General features: G+C 35.7%; 2 protein-coding genes across 2 annotated transcripts; one reads left to right on the forward strand and one right to left on the reverse strand.

Annotated features, from left to right (window-relative positions):
- Positions 1 to 1462: 1462 nt before the first annotated feature.
- On the forward strand, positions 1463 to 3741 carry LOC147534668 (uncharacterized). The gene is made up of 5 exons (XM_086648085.1): positions 1463 to 1611; positions 1846 to 1894; positions 2004 to 2110; positions 2951 to 2985; positions 3381 to 3741. The coding sequence occupies exons 2-5, from the start codon at positions 1892 to 1894 to the stop codon at positions 3446 to 3448; spliced, it is 213 nt and encodes a 70-aa protein (XP_086504211.1). The 5' UTR covers positions 1463 to 1611; positions 1846 to 1891; the 3' UTR covers positions 3449 to 3741.
- Positions 3742 to 4555: 814 nt separating this feature from the next.
- On the reverse strand, positions 4556 to 9393 carry LOC147534669 (non-specific lipid transfer protein GPI-anchored 7-like). The gene is made up of 3 exons (XM_086648084.1): positions 8657 to 9393; positions 6361 to 6405; positions 4556 to 4810 (listed from the first exon to the last, which is right to left on the reverse strand). Exons 1-3 carry the CDS (start codon positions 8973 to 8975, stop codon positions 4719 to 4721), a joined length of 456 nt encoding a protein of 151 aa, XP_086504210.1. The 5' UTR covers positions 8976 to 9393; the 3' UTR covers positions 4556 to 4718.
- Between the last annotated feature and the right edge of the window lie 10963 nt (positions 9394 to 20356).

The following is a 20356-nucleotide window of genomic DNA, read 5'->3' on the forward strand; positions in this document are numbered from 1 at the left end:
ATAGTTTGTAGAAAGTTTAAAGATACTTTGAAAAATGATTTTGAATGCAAAAAAAAATGAATAATATAGAAATTTGAAGAAGATAGATTGAAAAGAGAAAAATAGAAAAGGATGGATGATGCACTATACATTTGTTGCAACAAAAGATGAAGATAGAAAGATGAAATAAAAAATGAAGATGAAAGATAAAGATCAAGAAAAAAGATAAAGATCTAAAGAAGATGAAGACAAAACAAGATGGAGACTGGAAATACTTACATTTAGGAAGATGAAATGTTGAAAATGATGGAGATTATACATTAAACAAGATGAAGATGAAATCATATTTGTAGTCCTAATTTACGACGAATCAACTTTCGGATTTGGTCTCCTAAATCCAGTTATGGTGGAGAGAGAAATAAGGGAAGAAAAAGAAAATAAAGTGAAGGGGAATAAACTGAAGGAAATTGTCTAGTTAATAAAAATTTTGGTCTCCTCATGGTAGAGAGAGAAAATAAAGTGAAGGAAATGTGTTTGATATATATGGAAGGGTATTTGAGGTATTAGAGAAAATTTGGGATGCCTAGAGATGAGAAAATGCACATTGAGATCCGTATTTGGGGTTGATCTTTATTTATTTTTAAAAAATTGGTTTTTTGTGAAATATTAATACATAGTGGGCCTGGTTTTGTATTTGAACTCATTTTTTGGGTTTTTGAATAAAAAAGTGGGTGCCATTTGTTTTTGTTAAATAAAAAAGATGACTTAGTTTTCATTTTTCACTCAACAAGAAAACCCCATCTTCAACCTACTTTCCTTTTCAATAGGTGTCCTTTCACTGTCCACGTCTCACCCAATTCTCTAGACATAGAGAGATGACAATATCTCCACCGGTTGGATAGAATGCTCAACAAGAAAACCGTTTAATTTAAACTGAGAATGAAAGAGGCCTAAAGCCCGACAACAAAGAGGCTTAAAGCCCGACAAATTATAACATTATTCATAGCCTAAATTACATAGGATAAATCTTGATGGCAACTGCTTCCGCCGAGACTCGATCCCACGACCTCATGGTCTTAAGAGGGGTGTCCAACCGTTACACCAAAAGGTGGTGGACTTATTTACACATAGTTACAGATATGTGACATGGTTTTCAAAATTAGATTTTGTCAGATGAACTACTTAAAATGTTGTGGTCTCCCTTGAGAGTCGGGAGAAGCAGTACAAAATCAAGTAACGTGCACAAAACATTCCCTTCTCTTTCTCAAACCATTATTTACTATCTTTTTTTTCTTTTAACAAAAACAAAATTATGGCAGACCTCTAGGTTGGGACTTGGGAGAATCCAAAATGACTTGTAATCCAAATTCATGTAGAGAATCAAAAAAGTGTACGTGTCATCCACAAAATTCAGTAGGTAGATTTGAGGTTGGCCACGTCATTCATCACTATTTTGCTAATCCGCAGCAAAGTAATCTGGAGTGGCCGACCATATGACTGTAAAACTATCATTCCCTTCCTGTTCTCTCTTTCTCCTCTTTTTCTCTCTCTAAAACTTTCAGTACACAACAAACAAATTACATGCAAGTTTCGACGATCTACTATTATCACTCATATATCAGACCCGATCAGGTAAATTTCTTAACTTCATTTCGACCCAAAATTAAAAGGATTAAAAAGAAAAACAAAAATTAGGGTTCTATTTTGGTGTTCATCTTCTTGGTGAAGACATATTCATCTTGTAATTAGGTTTATTGTAAACAACGGAAAGGTTTGAGATCTATCCAGAAAAGGGTAGTTTGAGATTTCCTTTAACGTTCAATACTTGTTATTTATCTGATATAAACCTTCTAATTTTCTCTATAGATCGAAACCCAGAAACATTTCAGTTTGGTGATTTAATCTCAAAGAAATGGTAAGAAAAATAAACTGATTTTTGAAACAAAATTTAATTTTTGATTTCTTTTCCAGGTTCATTTTTATTATGTGAATGTTAATTGATTAGGGTTTTATTGATTATGCAGTCAGCTCTTTTCAATTTCCATTCTTTTCTGACTGTGGTGTTGTTAGTAATCTGTACCTGCACTTATATTAAAATCCAGTTCCCCACCATTCTCCAACAGAAAACCGGGTATGAATGTTCATATCTCTCAGTTATTGTCCCATATCATTTATATATTCCATATACATTAATACATGTTTTGGGTATGGAAAATTATATGGTTTTGTAATCAAATCTTGATTGAGATGGTACCCTTTGCTTACTTGTTGGGTCTTAACGGATGCATATTACGAAGCATTTACGCAATTAATCGTTTGAGAATCCCACATCGACCAAAGTTATCCTGAGAACTACGTTTTAAAGGACTAGGGCCGTTCCACAATTGGTTTTGAGTTGGAAGCCATATTTCAAAGTTTGTGGCATTTGCTTAATAGTCAAATTTGGGAAACACACCTAGTTGCCTTAGAGCACGGAAAATTGATGTGATGATAGTTTCTTTAGAACGTCTTATTGAAGTTGACTTGGTAAGAATGACAATGATAACATAAACTGGAGGCGGTACTTGAAGTGACCTGTCTCATTTATGTTGTTGTTACCTAGAGGATTTTCTATTTAATTTTATCGTGTCCGTGAAGATTTAGTCTCGGCCAACGATGCTACGGAAAATTCTTGTTTGTAGTACATATTAGGGGGTTTTCTAGCGAATATGAGAGATTAACGCAAGATTTAGATACTGTTGTTCAGTTCGTTAGAAGAGGGGTTACATCTCTATGATCCCTTTACCATTCCTTGCTTTTGGATCTATTTTATTTTTGTCGTTCATGTTGGGTGTTGTTTGAGAGTACTTGTCAAATTCATGGATAATTGAGTATTTAGTATAATACTTCTTTGTTATGTGATCAACCTGGGATAATGTCCATAAAGGTTGTTTCTTAATATTAATATTTTATCTACTTCAATTTTTCCCAGGTTCCGGGGTTTCTTCTGGAAGGCAGCCAGAATAGGTATATCTATTCTCTGATAGCTTATCGCTTTCCTGTTTACTTGCATTTTTTCCAACAAAATCTCTTCCTATTTTTTCCCTTCCTCTCATGTCGATTCGTAGTAGTGAATGATAGGAAGCTATACGTGGGTTTGGAATTGATGGATTTATTTACCCATTAATGTCGTGGGAAGTTGTAAAGTACAAAATAAAGAAAATCATAATATACATCGGTATCACAAGCATACAAGTCTTGAACCCCCACCAACTCTTCTGTCTTTGCTAAACAAAAGCGTTAAGTTTGAGAAACGAATGTGAACTCCTAGCTAATTTGTCCTCAACAAAATTTCCTGACTTAGTTTGAAGTGTCTTATTATTGTAATTCTGATCCTCTTGTTCTTGATGAAAATTGATTAGGTGAACGCCTGAGTCCTTGGGTTGCAATGGGATGCTTCGCCATGGGTATCTCGATCATAATCTTTTAAGCATCAAAAGGTCCCCTTTCTGCATTAAGCCAAGAAACTCTCTTTTTTCCTTTTGGGGCTTGGGTTGTGATTGAGAGATGGCGCAACTAGACGCCATCATCAGATCTTATATGTTTTGTAATATAGGAGCAGATAATCAGAATCCCCCAGCATTGAAGATTTCACTGTTATTAGGGGAGAATCGAGAACTTGTGATTTTTGTACACTTCTTTAGTAAAAAAACCTCCAAACGTTTTGTGGCGTTGTAACAGTTCTCAGTTTTTGGAGTAAGATGGAGTTTTTCGTTTGATAAATTGTTGGTGCAATTGTTCATTTCAGCTGTCAAATAATTCTCACCACTTTACTTTGATCTTCTAATACTGTTTTCGTGGATGTGTATTTTGTGCAATGTTCTGATCATCTGGATTATATTATGTTGGGAAGGTGAGGATTAGCGATGTTTTTTTTTGAATTGTCAGTGTGCCTTGAACCCTCACCTTTAAGGTGGAAGACTAAACCTCTGACCACTCCAACCAAGGGTTGTTGGCAGGATTTGCGATGTTTACTTGTGCAACAATACGATATTATGCACAATAATGCTATCTATACTTGGAGTTTGGCATCACTTTACCTAGACGTTCTTGCACACTGGGCTAGCATTGCAGGATAAGGAATCCAGCAGTGCTCTACTCAATCGGCCGGGTGAAGAAAAATACCCTTGTCGGGACTACGAACTTTCCCAACTGGGGAAATTTGTTACCAACCGGAAACATTGGCCCCAATACTTGTCCAACTGGGGAAATTTAGCTCCCGAATAGGCCCTTTATCCTCCGAAACAAACTCACCCACTCTACTTTGCTCTCTCCCTCCCCTCCTTGCTCTTCAAAGGGTTTCCTGTAAAACTCACCCATTCTACTTTGCTCTCTCCCTCCCCTCCCCGCTCTTCAAAGGGTTTCGTGTATGCTGACGGAGGCTAGTTAACCAACCCTCTCTACGGATTTCTCTGTTTTTCCGACAGTAAAGAGGAGGATTAAAGTTCTCTCTTACATTATCATCACGTTAAGTCAGTCATGATGCAAATCTTAAAGCAATCGGTGTATACGGAATAGTTTACCAAGAACAACAAAGGGCACACAAACTGAAAATCATTGAAATGGACAACATAGCAACATACATTAAAAAAAAGTTCTTCATCCTTATTATGTCTAATCTGAAGTGGAAATTGGTAAAGAATACTTCTAAAGGAAAAAGGACTCGAACAAATCTCTAAGAGAAATGTGAAGAATGAGACTTAGTAAGCCATTACTGATGCCCAGAATATGAGTAAACTGGATAATCCCGTCCATGCTATTTTGCTTGAGCTGCCTTTGTTACCTGGAACACCTGCAGAATAATGAGGTTATTAGAAAATATAAGAGACCATAGTTTAAGAAATTTGAACTTTTCGTAAAATAAAGAGATGACAATGAGAAAATGTATTCACATAGAATCGTAATTTGAGCGCATCAAATTTTCTTTTGTTTGTTGAAAGTTGAGCGCATCAATTTGATTATGGAACATGTCATGTCGGACCGAAAAAGATTCAACTCTAGCCCACTCCACAAACTAAAGGAGCAAAGGGTTGGACGATGTAAAATAGCACTCCCCCAGAGCACATTTTAGGGCAATTGGGAAACTGAAGAATATTGACACATGAAAAAGCAAATACCGTAACTACTTTTATGTGAACATTAGTTTAGTTCAGTTGTAATATATGTCTTTTTTATAGAGCCAACATGTCCAATTATACTTTTTCCAAAAAAGAAAAAATACCTTCAGCCTTGGTAATCATCAAACCTAGGAAGAAGCTTCTCATTTTAGTTTAGTTGTAATAAGAAGTCTTTAATATGGCTTCCAGATTCAAGGAAGATATAATAAGAGGCGGGTTTCAAAATACTAACAATTACTATATTCTAAACAATTTTATAACTGTCATAGGGTGGAGGGAACTAATCCTTTGGGTTGTTCGGGATATTGTCCGCTTTGGCACCATCTTATATATTGTCCGCTTTGGCACCATCTTATAACACGTTATCAATACGATTTGCTCTACTGTGATGTGATCTTGGGAGGGTGTGTTGTGGCAACAATCCCACTGTGATGGCTAGACGGAATGAGGTGATTCTCGTAAGAGGTTAAGCACCCTTCCCTAGTGAGACCTTTTAAAACCGTGAGGTCCAGGTGTGGCAAAGCGGACTAGCAACTCAGAAGGCTGGTCCGCACCATCCTATAACAATAACAAGCTTTAAAGTGTAGTTTAGTGGTTATGAGTTTAGATTATGTGCAGATAATTAAGGGTTCGGGTCCTCCCACAAACACTGTTAAATTTTTTTTTTCCTAGCGTGATATAGGCCTTATTTTTTAATTTCACTTGGGTCTCCCAAATGTTTGGATCGGCCCTGCCACAAGTAAATTAATGGTGTTGTAAATCAAGCTTTTGATCTTCGGGTTTTTTAAGTATATGTGCAACTAACTATCTGAGATTTGCGAAGACTTTGAATTATCTGTGACTGAGTGTCTCAGACATTCACATACATTAAAATATCTGAGATTGAATGTCCAGACAATCACAGACTTTGAAATGTCCGTGATCGAATGTTGTGATTCTTGTGAACGTTTGTGGATTTTGAAATGCCAGCCAAAGTCGTCATTGACTACCCTGGCCGCCCTCTAGGCTCTCTATCTCACTCTTGGGTTGTTTTCATTATTTGATGTTGACATTTACTTACATATATCACTCTATTATTGTTTTTAGTCAAAGATGTTGACCAACGGTCAAGGTAGGTTAATATTTAAGAGGTGGGTAATGTTGAGTTTATGTTGACACATTTCCATGATTGCTAGAAACTGATCAGAAAGAGAAATTAAGATAGAGAGAGAGAGAATTGAAGTACCTGGAGGAGGAGGAGTGAGGCTGGTGCTCGGAGCAGGAGCTGAAACTGAACCAAAGAAAATATGGAAGGAGTGAATAAAAGAACAAGACTAGAATACCCAATTTCAACAAAAAAAAGGACCAGAATACCCACATCTTAAAGATAAATTACATTAAACAAATGTTGTGATAATAGAATAATTAAGGGTAACCTGACCGTGACCAATGTTTTTCCAAGGATTTGGTGGATTTGTTTTGTTCTCAAAATCTAGTCACAAATTAACTAGGAGGACTGAGATTTTAATCTACTTGAGTTAGATTTTATGATGGGTACTTGGTAATATATTATTTGTCTTTTTATTGACATAAAGCCAGATTTAAATTGATTCAAACAACACGGGCTTAAACTAGGATAACATTTGAGTGGACTAGGGTTCATAATACATTACTTGTTTTTTTTTGTTTTTTTCTCTTTTCCTTTTGTTGAAACTTTTTTAGAAAATGATTGTTTAGGTCTAAAAAATTATTATAATAACTAAAAAAGCCTAGACTTTTTTCTATTAGGTAGAAGTTACCACAATATTATGTGTAATACTAGGTGAAGTTTAAAATAATATTGATAATTATTATTAAGGTCATTTTCTTTCTATATCATTCCCACAATACCCTTACTTAATAAAACTCTCCCTCTCTCTCTCTAAAAACACATTTAGGTTTTTTTTTTCTTTCTTCTACTCGTTCTTCTTCTTCTACCTGTTCTTCTTCTTCTTCTTCAAATCATCTTATTCTTCTTCGAATCATCTTCTTCTTGACTCGACCTAAGTTTGAGGTTCCTGTTCTTCATCTTCTTCATCCAAAGATGATGAGTTTGATGTTCCATATGGTGGTCCTCTTGGATCAAACTATGGTGGTAAGAAGAAGAGAAATTTGATAATTATAATTGTAGTTGGTGTTTTGGGTGCTGTTGTTTCATTGTTGTTAGGGTATGCTATTTGGTGGTGGTTCTTCTTAAGATCAAGTCGTGGAGGTAAGGGTAGGGCAGGAACTGGTCAATTTGAGAATCAATTAGAACAAGGGCATCCATCAATTCTCACTATCCTTTCTTTAAATAAGTCAATCTTTATACCTCCAAATCTCTTACTTTCTTTAGATAAAACTGAATTTGAAAGAATGAGAATGATTGCTTATTACTATTTGAACAGTCTATACCATAGAATGATTGCTTATTACTTTCAACATTTTATGTTGTATTTGCTCATAAGGTGTTCGATAAAATGTGGGCCAACTTATTATTCACTACTTTGTTATCTAAGATAGCTAGACATTTCAATCATGTTGTCATTTTTTTGTATGATGAATGATGAAATCAATTCCGAACTCAAGATTTCGTAGACACGTCACTCTTAGTTTATATTCTCGATTTGCAAATCGAGTTTGCAAGATACGCAACTCAAGATGATATTCTGCAAAGCTTGCAAATCATGTTTGCAATCTATATTATGCAAACACACGTTTGCATTACAGATTGTTGCAAACACGTTTGCATAACAGATTTTTGCAAACACGTTTGCATAACAGATTATTGCAAACACGTTTGCAGAAAAACGTAAAGGAAAAAGACGCCGTTTTTTTTCTGGGTTTTTTTTTTGAAAAAAAGTATTGAAAGTGGATCTTGTTAGAAAGCTAATGAAAAATCATTTCTAAATATATAATTTTTATAGAAATCCGACATCTCAAACAAAAGTTATATCGATTTAAAGTTTAAAGAAAAATAAAAGAATTTAGTTACACAAAATGACAAAAAAGGGTATTTTAGTATTTGCACACTTTTTGACCTGAATAATAATTTTCAAATGTTTTGTGCTTTTCTACTCATTTTCAATATTATTTTGACCTTTTTAGAAATTACCTCAAACTTTTTTCTTTTATTATTTATTTTCTCAGTAGACACATCATGACGGACCGCTAGTTTAAGTATAATATAGAATTTACTCGAAGTGTGTAATTTATAAAAACATTATTCAAAAAAATAAGTTATGTTGTAAACAATTCCTCTGGTAGGAGGGAGTGTAGTGTTCTCATTAGACTAGTGAGACATTTTAAAACCATGAAGTTCAGAAGTGTCAAAACAGACAATATCATTAACAACTTAAGGTTGGTCCACGTCATTCCACAACATGTTACCAGCAATGAAAAAGTCACTTTTAACCAAAACAAAAAAGTTCCAAGAAATTTTGAACGAAATTTTACATAAAAAAAATTCAAGTTAAGTAGTAAAATGGTGGGTGTCCGATTTATCAAAGTTAGAAAGGAATTACCTTTACTACAAGAACTGGTATCAGAAGAAACACCACAGTATTTGGGAAATAGAAGAGCTTGAGTGACATTGATTCCAAGAGAGGGTAACAAATTGGGATCTTTGTAAAGATCAGATAAACATTTCTTTTGTTTCAACACGGCTTCTCTGAGTGGTTTACAACATGACTCGGGCGGTTTAGTTGAGCTCAAGAAATTAGCACATGGCGCCAACTTTGATGCACACTCTGTTCCTTGTGCTCTTGTTTCTTCTACCGTTAAAATACCCACTAAAATCGTCATTATCATCATCCAAACCATATTACTCTTCAAACTATTCATCTTTCCTATCTTCTCTTCTCTCTCTCTCTAAAAACTACCTTTTCTCCCTCTCTCTAAAACTACTCTGGCTGGTCTCACTTATAGCGGTTGAGAAGGGTAGCTTTGGGTTAGGAAAATGATTTGGGGACTCCCTAAACCCTCACATGAAAACTATTCATTTTTCCGAAGTGTACGTACTCCCCCTCACACGAAAAGGTCATTTTGATATTTTTAGTCTGACGACAACTCTGAAAACACCAAAATGACCTTTTTGTGTGAGAGGGAGTATACTTGGGAGTAGGGTTAGGGAGTCCCCTATCACCTTTGATTGGGTTAATGATCACATCATCACAATGAGAAGTCTTATAGGGGTCTCCCTTAAGTGTTACAACTTACACACGCGTCTCCTTCAGATATAAGATTGTCCGTTCGAAAATCTAACAAATTTCTACTCTCTTTTTCAGATTTAACAAATGGTTAGTTATTTTTTATGTGGTTGTGAAGTGTTTTTAAGAACAAAATCTCATCTTTGTTAGACTCGAATTAATATTTTTCATTGTCTCTATTAAAAACACGGAAACTCAAAATTGTAATTTTCTCAACTAACTTGTACCGTCGGTTTATGAGTAAGTATTCTATCATGTGACTTTAAAGTACATGTTAAGATACAATTATTCTGAATTTTAAGTTAGAAATTTAGGAATCACTACATTAAAAGAAGAAAAATATGAATTTTGATTTGTTAAAATTAAAAAAAAAAAAAGTTATGATTCATCCTAGAAGTACCTCATGAATTTATATATAAAGTGACTGCCTACCTACCTACCTACCTCTACCAATTTTCCAATATTATTAATTCAACAAAAAAGAAAAATTCCAATCTTATTCTCTGCATTATTGTCTCAAGTCTCAAAAGGTTTTCCTCGGTGTCTCTATCTTTGTTGGTTAATTTTCATATGACACGCATAATGTCAGCAGTTCGTCCCCGATTCATTTTTTACCTTCTTTTTTTACATTATCGGTAGTTCTCAAGTGAGATTGTCTTTCTAGTCTTTTTATTTTACTAAAGAACTAGTTGTCATGGAAAATAGACTAGACAAGAATGTGTTACAATATTAGAAGCCAACAAAACGAATTGGTCACACTACGAGGCCCTTTAGAATTTTTTTTTTGTTGAAACTGTCTTTTGGAGCGATTCCACTTGTTATATAGTGTAGAAATTGGCAACCATTTCACGTGGTGGACTTTTGAAATAGTTGACCACAAATAGTGTTTTTTTGTTCAGTATCCACCACAAATAGTTAGGTTTTATACTATGAGGTTATGAATCAATGATAAGACTCAATGATAATTAATTGACTATGAATATGTATTTATGAAAGATTAATATTCTAACAACAATTAAGATAAGGTTTATTGTGTTTTAAGTCCAAAATCGCATGATCAATGAGTCTAAAAACCAAAGATAATCTGAAATAGAAAATAAATCCACTCAAAGTAAATTACATGTCTATCCTCTCATTCTCTTTTACTACCTAACCTATCCTAAGTTAAAAAAAATAACCTAAAATAAAATATACCATAATATTTAGAGATTCATTAAATGATTTCCTTAAAAATAAACTTTCCTTCCGGAAAAAAAGTTGCCTTTTTCGTTTAGCAGAATACTTTATTTTATATTTATATTAGAATTGGTCAAAATCAAACCGAAGAGAGAGAGAGCATCATCACTTTCTAATATACGAACTAGGTTTTGATTTCATTCATCATCGACGCCAAATTAAACCGAGTGAAAAAGGCAAAAGCATCGAGTGGGAGAGAGAGAGAGAATCGATTGCTGGTTTCATTCATCATCTACAGTAGTGAAGAGTAAGAGAAAACAAACGTTAAAATAAAATGTTAAAAATGTTGTTAGACTCGATAATATTCTACCAACATAGAATTTTATTAGAATCGACCTATTGTAACAAATTCATATCAGATGGTAACAGAATCAAGAAAATGCTAGTAAAATACTGAAAATGTAACAAACACAATTTCACATAATATATTTTAATTACTAAAAAGTATTTGTTAACCTACTGTAACAAATTCATAAGATGCTAGCAAAATATTCTTGCTTTTTAAACTACGGTATTCATATTCATTCAACAGATGCTAATAGAATGTAAAAATTGCTATTAGAATCAATAAGATGTTAGCGAAATAGTATTTGCTTTTTAAACTACTTTATCAAATTCATTCAGCAGATGCTAGTAGAATGTAAAATATGCTAGTAGAATCAGTAAGATGCTAGCAAAATAGTTTGCTTTTTAACGTCACAAACGAATTTGTAGATGTCTAATTGGATCGAGATAGAAATAAAAAGCAAATCACAAATTCATACTTTCTTGAAATTCAAAGAACATAGAGTTACGGAGAGAGAAAATCGTTTTTGGGAGAGAGCATCTCGTTTTAGGTAAATATCCATTGAATTGGTAGGTTAATTTAGACAAATATTAGTTTTGGAAATAATATATTTTCTTGAACTCAAAGAACATATAGTTACAGAAAGAGAAACTCATTTTTAGGAGAGAGAAACTAATTTTAGGTAAATATCCATTGATTTGGTAGGTTACTTTAGAAAAAGTATTTGTTAACCTACTGTAACAAATTCATAAGATGCTAGCAAAATATTCTTGCTTTTTAAACTACTGTATTCATATTCATTCAACAGATGCTAATAGAATGTAAAAATTGCTATTAGAATCAATAAGATGTTAACGAAATAGTATTTGCTTTTTAAACTACTTTATCAAATTCAATTATCAGATGCTAGTAGAATGTAAAATATGCTAGTAGAATCAGTAAGATGCTAGCAAAATAGTTTGCTTTTTAACCTCACAAACGAATTTGTAGATGTCTAATTGGATCGAGGTAGAAATAAAAAGCAAATCACAAATTCATACTTTTTGGAAGTTCAAAGAACATAGAGTTACAGAGAGAGAAAATCGTTTTTGGAAGAGAGCATCTCGTTTTAGGTAAATATCCATTGAATTGGTATGTTAATTTAGACAAATATCAGTTTTGGAAATAATATATTTTCTTGAACTCAAAGAACATATAATTACAGAAAGAGAAACTCATTTTTGGGAGAGAGAAACTAATTTTAGGTAAATATTCATTGATTTGGTAGGTTACTTTAGAAAAATATAAGTTTTGGAAATAAAAGATTAACATTAAATATCCACCATAAATATTCTTTCATAAAATTTATGGAAAGAACAATTGTATTAACTCAACCATCACAAACCTTTGGTTTACCACTGGTTAAAAAATATCTATGAAAGGGCAAAAATGAGAGAAAATTAAAGGATTGATGCATGGGGCCCACCAAATAGTGAATTTTTGGACTTATTTTACATTTTCGATTTATTTTGGTTTTATTTTATTTATTGATTTAGGAGTGGATATATGATTAATTACCCCCCCTATTTTTGGACCTTAAACTCAAAAATCCTTAAGATAAACCAAAAAAATGTTTCATCTGATGGAAAATCCAGAATGATAAACCTTAATTATCAAAAACAATAATCTTCATTAATCATAAAACTAAATGCAATTACAAATTGTTTAGAGGATAAGAGAAATTATATTTGGAACTATTGCATATATTACATTAAGGCCAGCGCTTTGGGGAAAGCAAAATAGTTTCCGGGGTGTGAAGACTTGGTCAAAAATTGGTCAATTTTGTTTGACAATTTTATTTAGGGGGAAAGCAAAATAACTTCTCCACCTCAGCTTTCTCTCTCTCCACCTCACTTCTCTCTCTCTGCCATCTCATCGTCTTCACCGGTGAAGGTCGCCGGCCGGCGACCTTCAACCACAAAAATAAATTTTTTTTTTTTTTTTTTTTTCTTTTCCTCTCTCTCTAGATCTGATCTAGAGAGAGAGAGAGGAGACCTCCATTGGAGGTCCGAACAGACCCACCTCCAATGGAGGTCTCCTCTCTCTCTAGATCAGATCTAGAGAGAGAGGAGAAGAAAAAAAAAAAAAAAAAAAAAAAAAATTATTTTTGTGGTTGAAGGTCGCCGGCCGGAAATTGGCCGGCCGGCGACCTTCACCGGTGAAGACGATGAGGTGGCGAATACATGAGATGTTAGAAAATATTCCCCATAAAATATATTTCTCCGGAAAATTTTCAAAATTCTACATATTCCCTTTAAAATTTCACACCCCGGAAACTATTTAGCTTTCCCCAAAGCGCTGGCCTACATTAACAAACACTTTTCTTTAGAGACCTTCCCATTTGATGAGAGCAAACAAACAAAAAGGAAGAAAAGACGTAAAGTATTTCACATTTGATTGATAAATCAAAAGAAATTATTTAATTTTGAAACTTCAATAATCTCGTGTTCAAACTTCTTCTTTTTGTTGCAAAATGGTGTTCAAACTTTAGAAAGTAGACTAAAATACTAGTCTATGTTTGCTAATAAGAAATTGAAAGCCACGAGTTTTGTTGGAAGGTCCACTCCACTCGGCCAAACCGAGTGGACTTGGTCCCATAGGAATCCTATTACAACTAGGATTCCTTAGTAGTTAGGATTATAATTAGATAACCATTATAGAGTTTAGTTATTTTCAATTTCCTCTTTTGTATCCTATATATACATTACCATACATAATTGTATAATCAAGTTATTGTGTAATAATAAAAGGTATTTTACCAAAGGTATTTCTCTAGCACCAATAACTCGTCTCTCTCCCTCTCGGTTCAACCGAGTCTTCATCTTCTTCTTCTCCCACTCGGCTTCACCGAGTGTGATCTTCTTCATCTTCTTCCACTCGTCATCTTCGAGTGTGTACTCGGTTATAACCGATATATTAATCAAGTCTCTCTCTCGGCTTCATCCGAGAGTGACAATCATCAAGGTATTTATATTTTCACATGGTATAAGAGCCAATTTTTTTAAACCATGACTACTCCCGAAACAACTTCGGAAACTACTCAAGTTCATTATACTTCTAATGGTGGCCCGTTTGATGTTCACCATTCGGATTCTCCAACCACCATTGTCATCACACCACTTCTAACCGGTGATAACTACAACTCATGGTCTCGAGGTATGTCAAAAGCTTTAAGAGCTAAAGGCAAACTAGGTTTCGTAGACGGAAGCATCGACAAACCCACCGATCCTAATGAATTAGAACAATGGGGAAGATGTAACGATCTCGTTTCTAGTTGGCTTATTAATTCGGTAGACCCACCTCTTCGATCATCAATATTATATGATGAGACGGCATCCGATATATGGAAAAATCTCTTTGATAGATTTCATCAAACCAATGCCCCTAAAATCTTTCAATTAAAGAGGGCTATTTCTTGTCTCAAACAAGAGAATTTAGACGTTTCTACGTATTTTACACATCTCAAGGCTCTCCAAGATGAACTCAATTCCTTGCTTATAACCGAGCCTTGTATATGTGGACATGGTCGCTCTTTGGTAGAAAGAACCAACCAAGATAGAGCTATGGAATTTCTTCAAGGTCTTAATGACCGGTTCTCATCAATTAGGAGTCAAATTTTGTTGATCGAACCCTTCCCATCTATTCTTCGTATCCACTCACTTATCAAACAGGAAGAAGTTCAACAAAACCTTGTTACTCCAATGAATATTGACTCAAACACTGCTGCCCTTGCCGTTGGTTCAAACTCATATAATCACAATCGTGTTGATGGATCGGATAAACAAAGAAACAAGCGACCACGACCATATTGTGACAATTGCAGGATCCATGGCCATGACGTTTCAACGTGCTTCAAAATTCATGGATACCCGCCTAATTACGGTCAAAGGAACCGGACCCGGGCTCGGCAAGAACCGATGGCTGCCTCGGTCACGGACCAAGTAGGACCGGGGGTGCCTACAGCAACATCTCTCACCCCGGAGCAATACCAATCGGTTTTGGCCTTATTAGATCAACACAAGCTACCCACAACCTCGGTCCGTCTCAACAAGGATCCACTCGTTAATCTCACCGGTAAGTATACCTCTTCTTTTCATCCCCCTTGGGTTATTGATTCTGGAGCCGCTAAACATATATGCTCGACTCTCTCTCGCTTTTCTTCTTATTCTATTGCACCTCCCGACCTATACGTTCGATTACCCGACGGTTCACGGGTTAAGGTGCACCATATTGGTTCTATCTATTTTTCAAATAGATTTTATTTACAAGATGTGCTTCATATTCCATCTTTTCAATTTAATCTCATATCTATATCTCAAGTTTCTAAATCCCTTGGTTGTACCGTCTTGTTTGATAATGACTTATGTCTCTTTCAGGACCGAACAACGAGGACAAAGATTGGGCATGGTAGTCTTCATGACGACCTTTACTTCCTTCGCACGGAGCATCCCATCCTTTCGGTTTCAAGTTTAGTTCGAGATAATTCTAGTCATGAGTCTTTTGTTTTATGGCATAAACGTTTAGGCCACCCTTCTTTTTCCCGTTTTCAATATTTTAATTCTAAACTTCCATGTATGAATTTTGGTTTTTTATCAAATAAAATATCATGTGAAGTTTGTCCACTTTCGAAACAATGTCGATTACCTTTCCCTACTAGTACTTCTTCCTCCTCTCATATATTTGAGTTAGTACATGTAGATTTATGGGGTCCCTTTCCGGTTCCCTCCACCTCCGGGTGTCGTTATTTCTTAACCCTTGTTGACGATTTTTCTCGTTGTACTTGGATATTTCTCATCGGTTCAAAATCGGACTCGAATTCGATAATTAAAAAAATTTTTAATTACGTTCATACGCAATTCAATTGCAAAATTAAAACAATTCGATCCGACAATGGATCCGAATTCATGAATAATTCACTACAAAGTTGGTTTCTTGATAAAGGGATTACCCACCAACGTAGTTGTACTCACACACCCCAACAAAACGGGGTTGTTGAACGAAAACATCGTCACATTCTTGAGGTGGCTCGTTCTTTACGCCTTCAAGCTCACCTCCCTCTATCCTTTTGGGGTGAATGCGTTCTAACCGCCGTCTATCTCATTAACAAATTACCAACACCCATCCTCTCGGGAAAATCACCACATGAAGTCCTCATGGGTACTCCTCCGAATCTTTCCCACTTACGTGTGTTCGGATGCCTTTGTTTTGCACGTATTCCTTTAGTCAAAACAAAGATGGATGCTCGCTCTTCCGCCGGCATCTTCCTTGGCTATCCAAGCGGACAAAAAGGATATCGTATTTACGACATCTCCACCAAAAGGATTTTCGTCTCTAGAGACGTAACATTTTTTGAAAATCAATTTCCAATGTCCATTCCTTCACCTTCGGCGACAAACAATTCTCCTCGTCCGACGCCTTTCCTATCGATCGCCGACGACGACGACGACATTGCCTTTCCGGCACCAATTACATCACCGTCCAACAGTGGCACCGAAGTGCCTACTGTTTCTGCCATTTCGGTCAGAGACACCGATACAGAGGTGCCTTCAGACAGCTCTGAATCGGTCCCTGTCCGTTATGACGATGCAGAGGTGCCTTCAGACACCTCTGCTGGATCAGTTCCTGATCCACTTGACGTCACAGGGGTGCCTTCAGACACCCCCGTTGACACTCCTGTCAACCCCAATTCCGGGGCTTCTTCGGCTGCTGCCGACACCACCGTCCTTGACGGTTCTTCCCCTACCATTCCGTCAAAAGACGATGGGGCTTCGGACTCCGGCCGACCTTCACGGTCACGACACCCACCATCCTATCTTAACGATTATGTGTGTTCAAACACTAACATTGTTAAATATCCTCTTGAAAACTATTTTTCCATTAACTCGTTTTCAAACTCTCATCAACAATTTCTCTCTTCGGTTTTATCATCTACCGAACCAACCTCCTTCACTCAAGCAATGAAGTCCCCTCATTGGAAGGAGGCCATGGCCAAGGAAATTTCAGCCTTGGAAGAAAATAAAACCTGGACAATCACTGTTTTACCACCCGGCAAAAAGCCCATCGGTTGCAAATGGGTGTATAAGATTAAATTCAATTCCGATGGATCTATAGAGCGATATAAAGCCCGTCTAGTAGCCAAAGGCTATACCCAAATCGAGGGATTAGATTATAATGACACTTTTGCTCCAGTTGCTAAATTAGTAACTGTTCGTGTCCTTCTCTCTCTTGCCGCCATTAAAGGGTGGACTCTCCATCAATTAGATGTCAATAACGCCTTTCTTCAAGGCGACCTTCATGAAGAAGTCTACATGAAATTACCCCCCGGTTTTTCATCTCAGGGGGAGTCTAAAGTATGTCGTCTCCATAAATCTCTCTATGGTCTCAAACAGGCATCTCGACAATGGTTTTCAAAATTTTCCTCCGTTCTCATCGAACGTGGCTTTTCTCAGTCTAAAAGTGACTATTCTCTCTTTACTTTTAGATCTCACTCCACTCAAGTCTATGTCCTCGTCTACGTAGACGACATAATCATCACGGGAAATAATGATCATGCTATTTCCCAGTTAAAAATATTTCTAAATAAAGCCTTTTCCTTAAAGGATCTGGGCCGCCTACAATACTTCCTTGGTATCGAAGTATCTCGCTCATCACAAGGCATATTTCTATGTCAAAGGAAATATGCTCTTGATATTTTAAAAGATTCTGGCCTCACCGCTGCACGTCCTTCTGAGTTTCCCATGGAACAAAAATTACGTCTCAGTCCCACCGACGGTACACCTTTACCAGATCCGTCAGTTTACCGCCGTCTCATAGGCAGGTTACTTTACTTAACGGTTACACGGCCGGATATCACCTTTGCCGTAAACAACCTCAGTCAGTTCATGCAAACACCTAGCCAAGTACACTTAGACGCAGCTCATCGCGTTCTACGATACTTGAAGGGTACTCTTGATAAAGGAGTCTTCTTATCCGCAGACAGCTCTCTCCATATTACAGGATACTGTGATTCGGATTGGGCTGGCTGTCCTTCAACCCGTAGATCTACTACTGGGTATTTCACAATGTTGGGATCCAGCCCTCTCTCCTGGAAATCAAAGAAGCAACCCACAGTTGCAAAATCTTCGGCAGAAGCAGAATATCGAGCTTTAGCCATTCTTACATGCGAACTACAATGGCTCAAGTATTTACTACTTGACTTTGGAATCGACCACTCCGACCCGATGACAGTTTACTGTGACAATCGGGCCGCTCTCCATATTGCCGATAATCCCGTCTTCCACGAACGAACAAAACACATTGAGATAGATTGCCACATCGTTCGTGAAAAGATCAAAGACAACGTCATTGCCACACGCTTCACCAGTACAGAAAATCAGTTAGCGGACATCTTCACAAAACCACTTGGTGCAGAACCGTTCAAGAACATAATTGGCAAGTTAGGCGTTACTTCCATTCCCGCTCTAACTTGAGGGGGAGTGTTGGAAGGTCCACTCCACTCGGCCAAACCGAGTGGACTTGGTCCCATAGGAATCCTATTACAACTAGGATTCCTTAGTAGTTAGGATTATAATTAGATAACCATTATAGAGTTTAGTTATTTTCAATTTCCTCTTTTGTATCCTATATATACATTACCATACATAATTGTATAATCAAGTTATTGTGTAATAATAAAAGGTATTTTACCAAAGGTATTTCTCTAGCACCAATAACTCGTCTCTCTCCCTCTCGGTTCAACCGAGTCTTCATCTTCTTCTTCTCCCACTCGGCTTCACCGAGTGTGATCTTCTTCATCTTCTTCCACTCGTCATCTTCGAGTGTGTACTCGGTTATAACCGATATATTAATCAAGTCTCTCTCTCGGCTTCATCCGAGAGTGACAATCATCAAGGTATTTATATTTTCACAAGTTTTCATGAGTATGCCTCCGTAGTCTCTCTCACTAATCAATCAGTGTTCTTTTCACTTGTTAGTTTCTTCGATTTTAACTTTTTCTAAACTTTTTATACCTTCTTGCAAGAAAAGAAAAAAAGCAAAAGGGCGATATTATTTCAAGCTGTCATAATTTTATTTAATACTAAATTTATTGAAATATAAAGTAAGGAGTCGAACAAGGTGAATCTAGCATCTCTCTATGTAGTAGGTTTGTGTTTAGCTTTTAGTTTTTAGATCGATATTGATTTATCATACAAACTAACATTAGTTTTTCATGTTCTTTTACAAGATTACAAACCCGACCGTTCTTAGATCTGAATTTTTTTATTTATTTAGGTGGACGTCGTTAAAGTTGTTTTGTCGAGCAGTTTTATTAAAAAAGACTCCTCCTATACTAGAAAAACCATCAAATTTTTTATTTTGAGGAGGAAAAACCATCAATTAACACATCAATAATGGTTCATAAGGGTAGAAGACTGAAATAACTTTTGTGTGATGGGACCACAATTTTACATTTATGCAAATATTGAGCATTAGTTGAGTTATAGCTATATGTCATAACTACACTTGTTCCCAACTTTGAAACGGTCATCCATGGTTGTTCCAAATGCACATCCAAAGTCTGATATTTTCTTTTATGCTACTATACGCAACTCTAATTTTACTGAAAACAATTATTAGACAAAAATAGCTAATTAAAATAGTGTCTTAAATTACCAACAAACAAAAAAAAAATCAAGTATAATGGAATTTCTCTTCCATGCTATACACCATTCTATTATACTAAAAAGATACTGTTGGACAAAATTAACTATAAAAATAATTAAATACTGTCCTAATTTGCTAAACTAACACCACATGCAAAATCAAATGTGATCGAATTTTTTCTCCAAAAATCTTGCGATTCAAATTTCTATTACCAGAATTAATTGTTCATAAATAAAATTTTATCGAACATTTGTCCCCTCTCGATTAATCTATTCTTTAACTTGCAGTTGTAAACGGTCTTTTTGAGAATAATTATGTGGATCTTTTTCGTTAAATGAGTTGGTATATCACTTGGCTTGCACCCGCTTAACGACATGCAATGTACCAATTCTTTCTCACTATCTTTTAGTCGACCTAGGTAAAGATGCCCTATCAATGATTCTGGTATCATATGGTTATGAACCTTTACTAACTATCTCTTTTCAGTATTACAAGTGTTCCTTAACGTAAAAGATCAATAACATTTCCTCGTATTGGGTTTTCTGGGTTTTTGTATTTTGAAGATTCAATTTGGAGTTTTTTTTTGAGATTCTCACTATAATATTTGCTACATAATTTAACAGGGAGTGTCCAACCACTTCACCAAAAAAAGGATGCACAGTCTAATTCTATTTGAAAAAAAACAAAGCAAACATATATTGGATGTGTTCATGAAATTTAATTTGTTTGGTTGAATATATAGAAGAAAATCAGGGTCCATACGAGAAAAAAAAAACTCCCCAATTTGGAACGCGTAGTTTAGATTTTTATCC

This window comes from Eschscholzia californica, unplaced genomic scaffold (assembly GCF_041429995.1).
Source record: "Eschscholzia californica isolate CP2 unplaced genomic scaffold, dmEscCali1.0.p SCAF_6, whole genome shotgun sequence".
Lineage (NCBI taxonomy): Eukaryota > Viridiplantae > Streptophyta > Magnoliopsida > Ranunculales > Papaveraceae > Eschscholzia > Eschscholzia californica.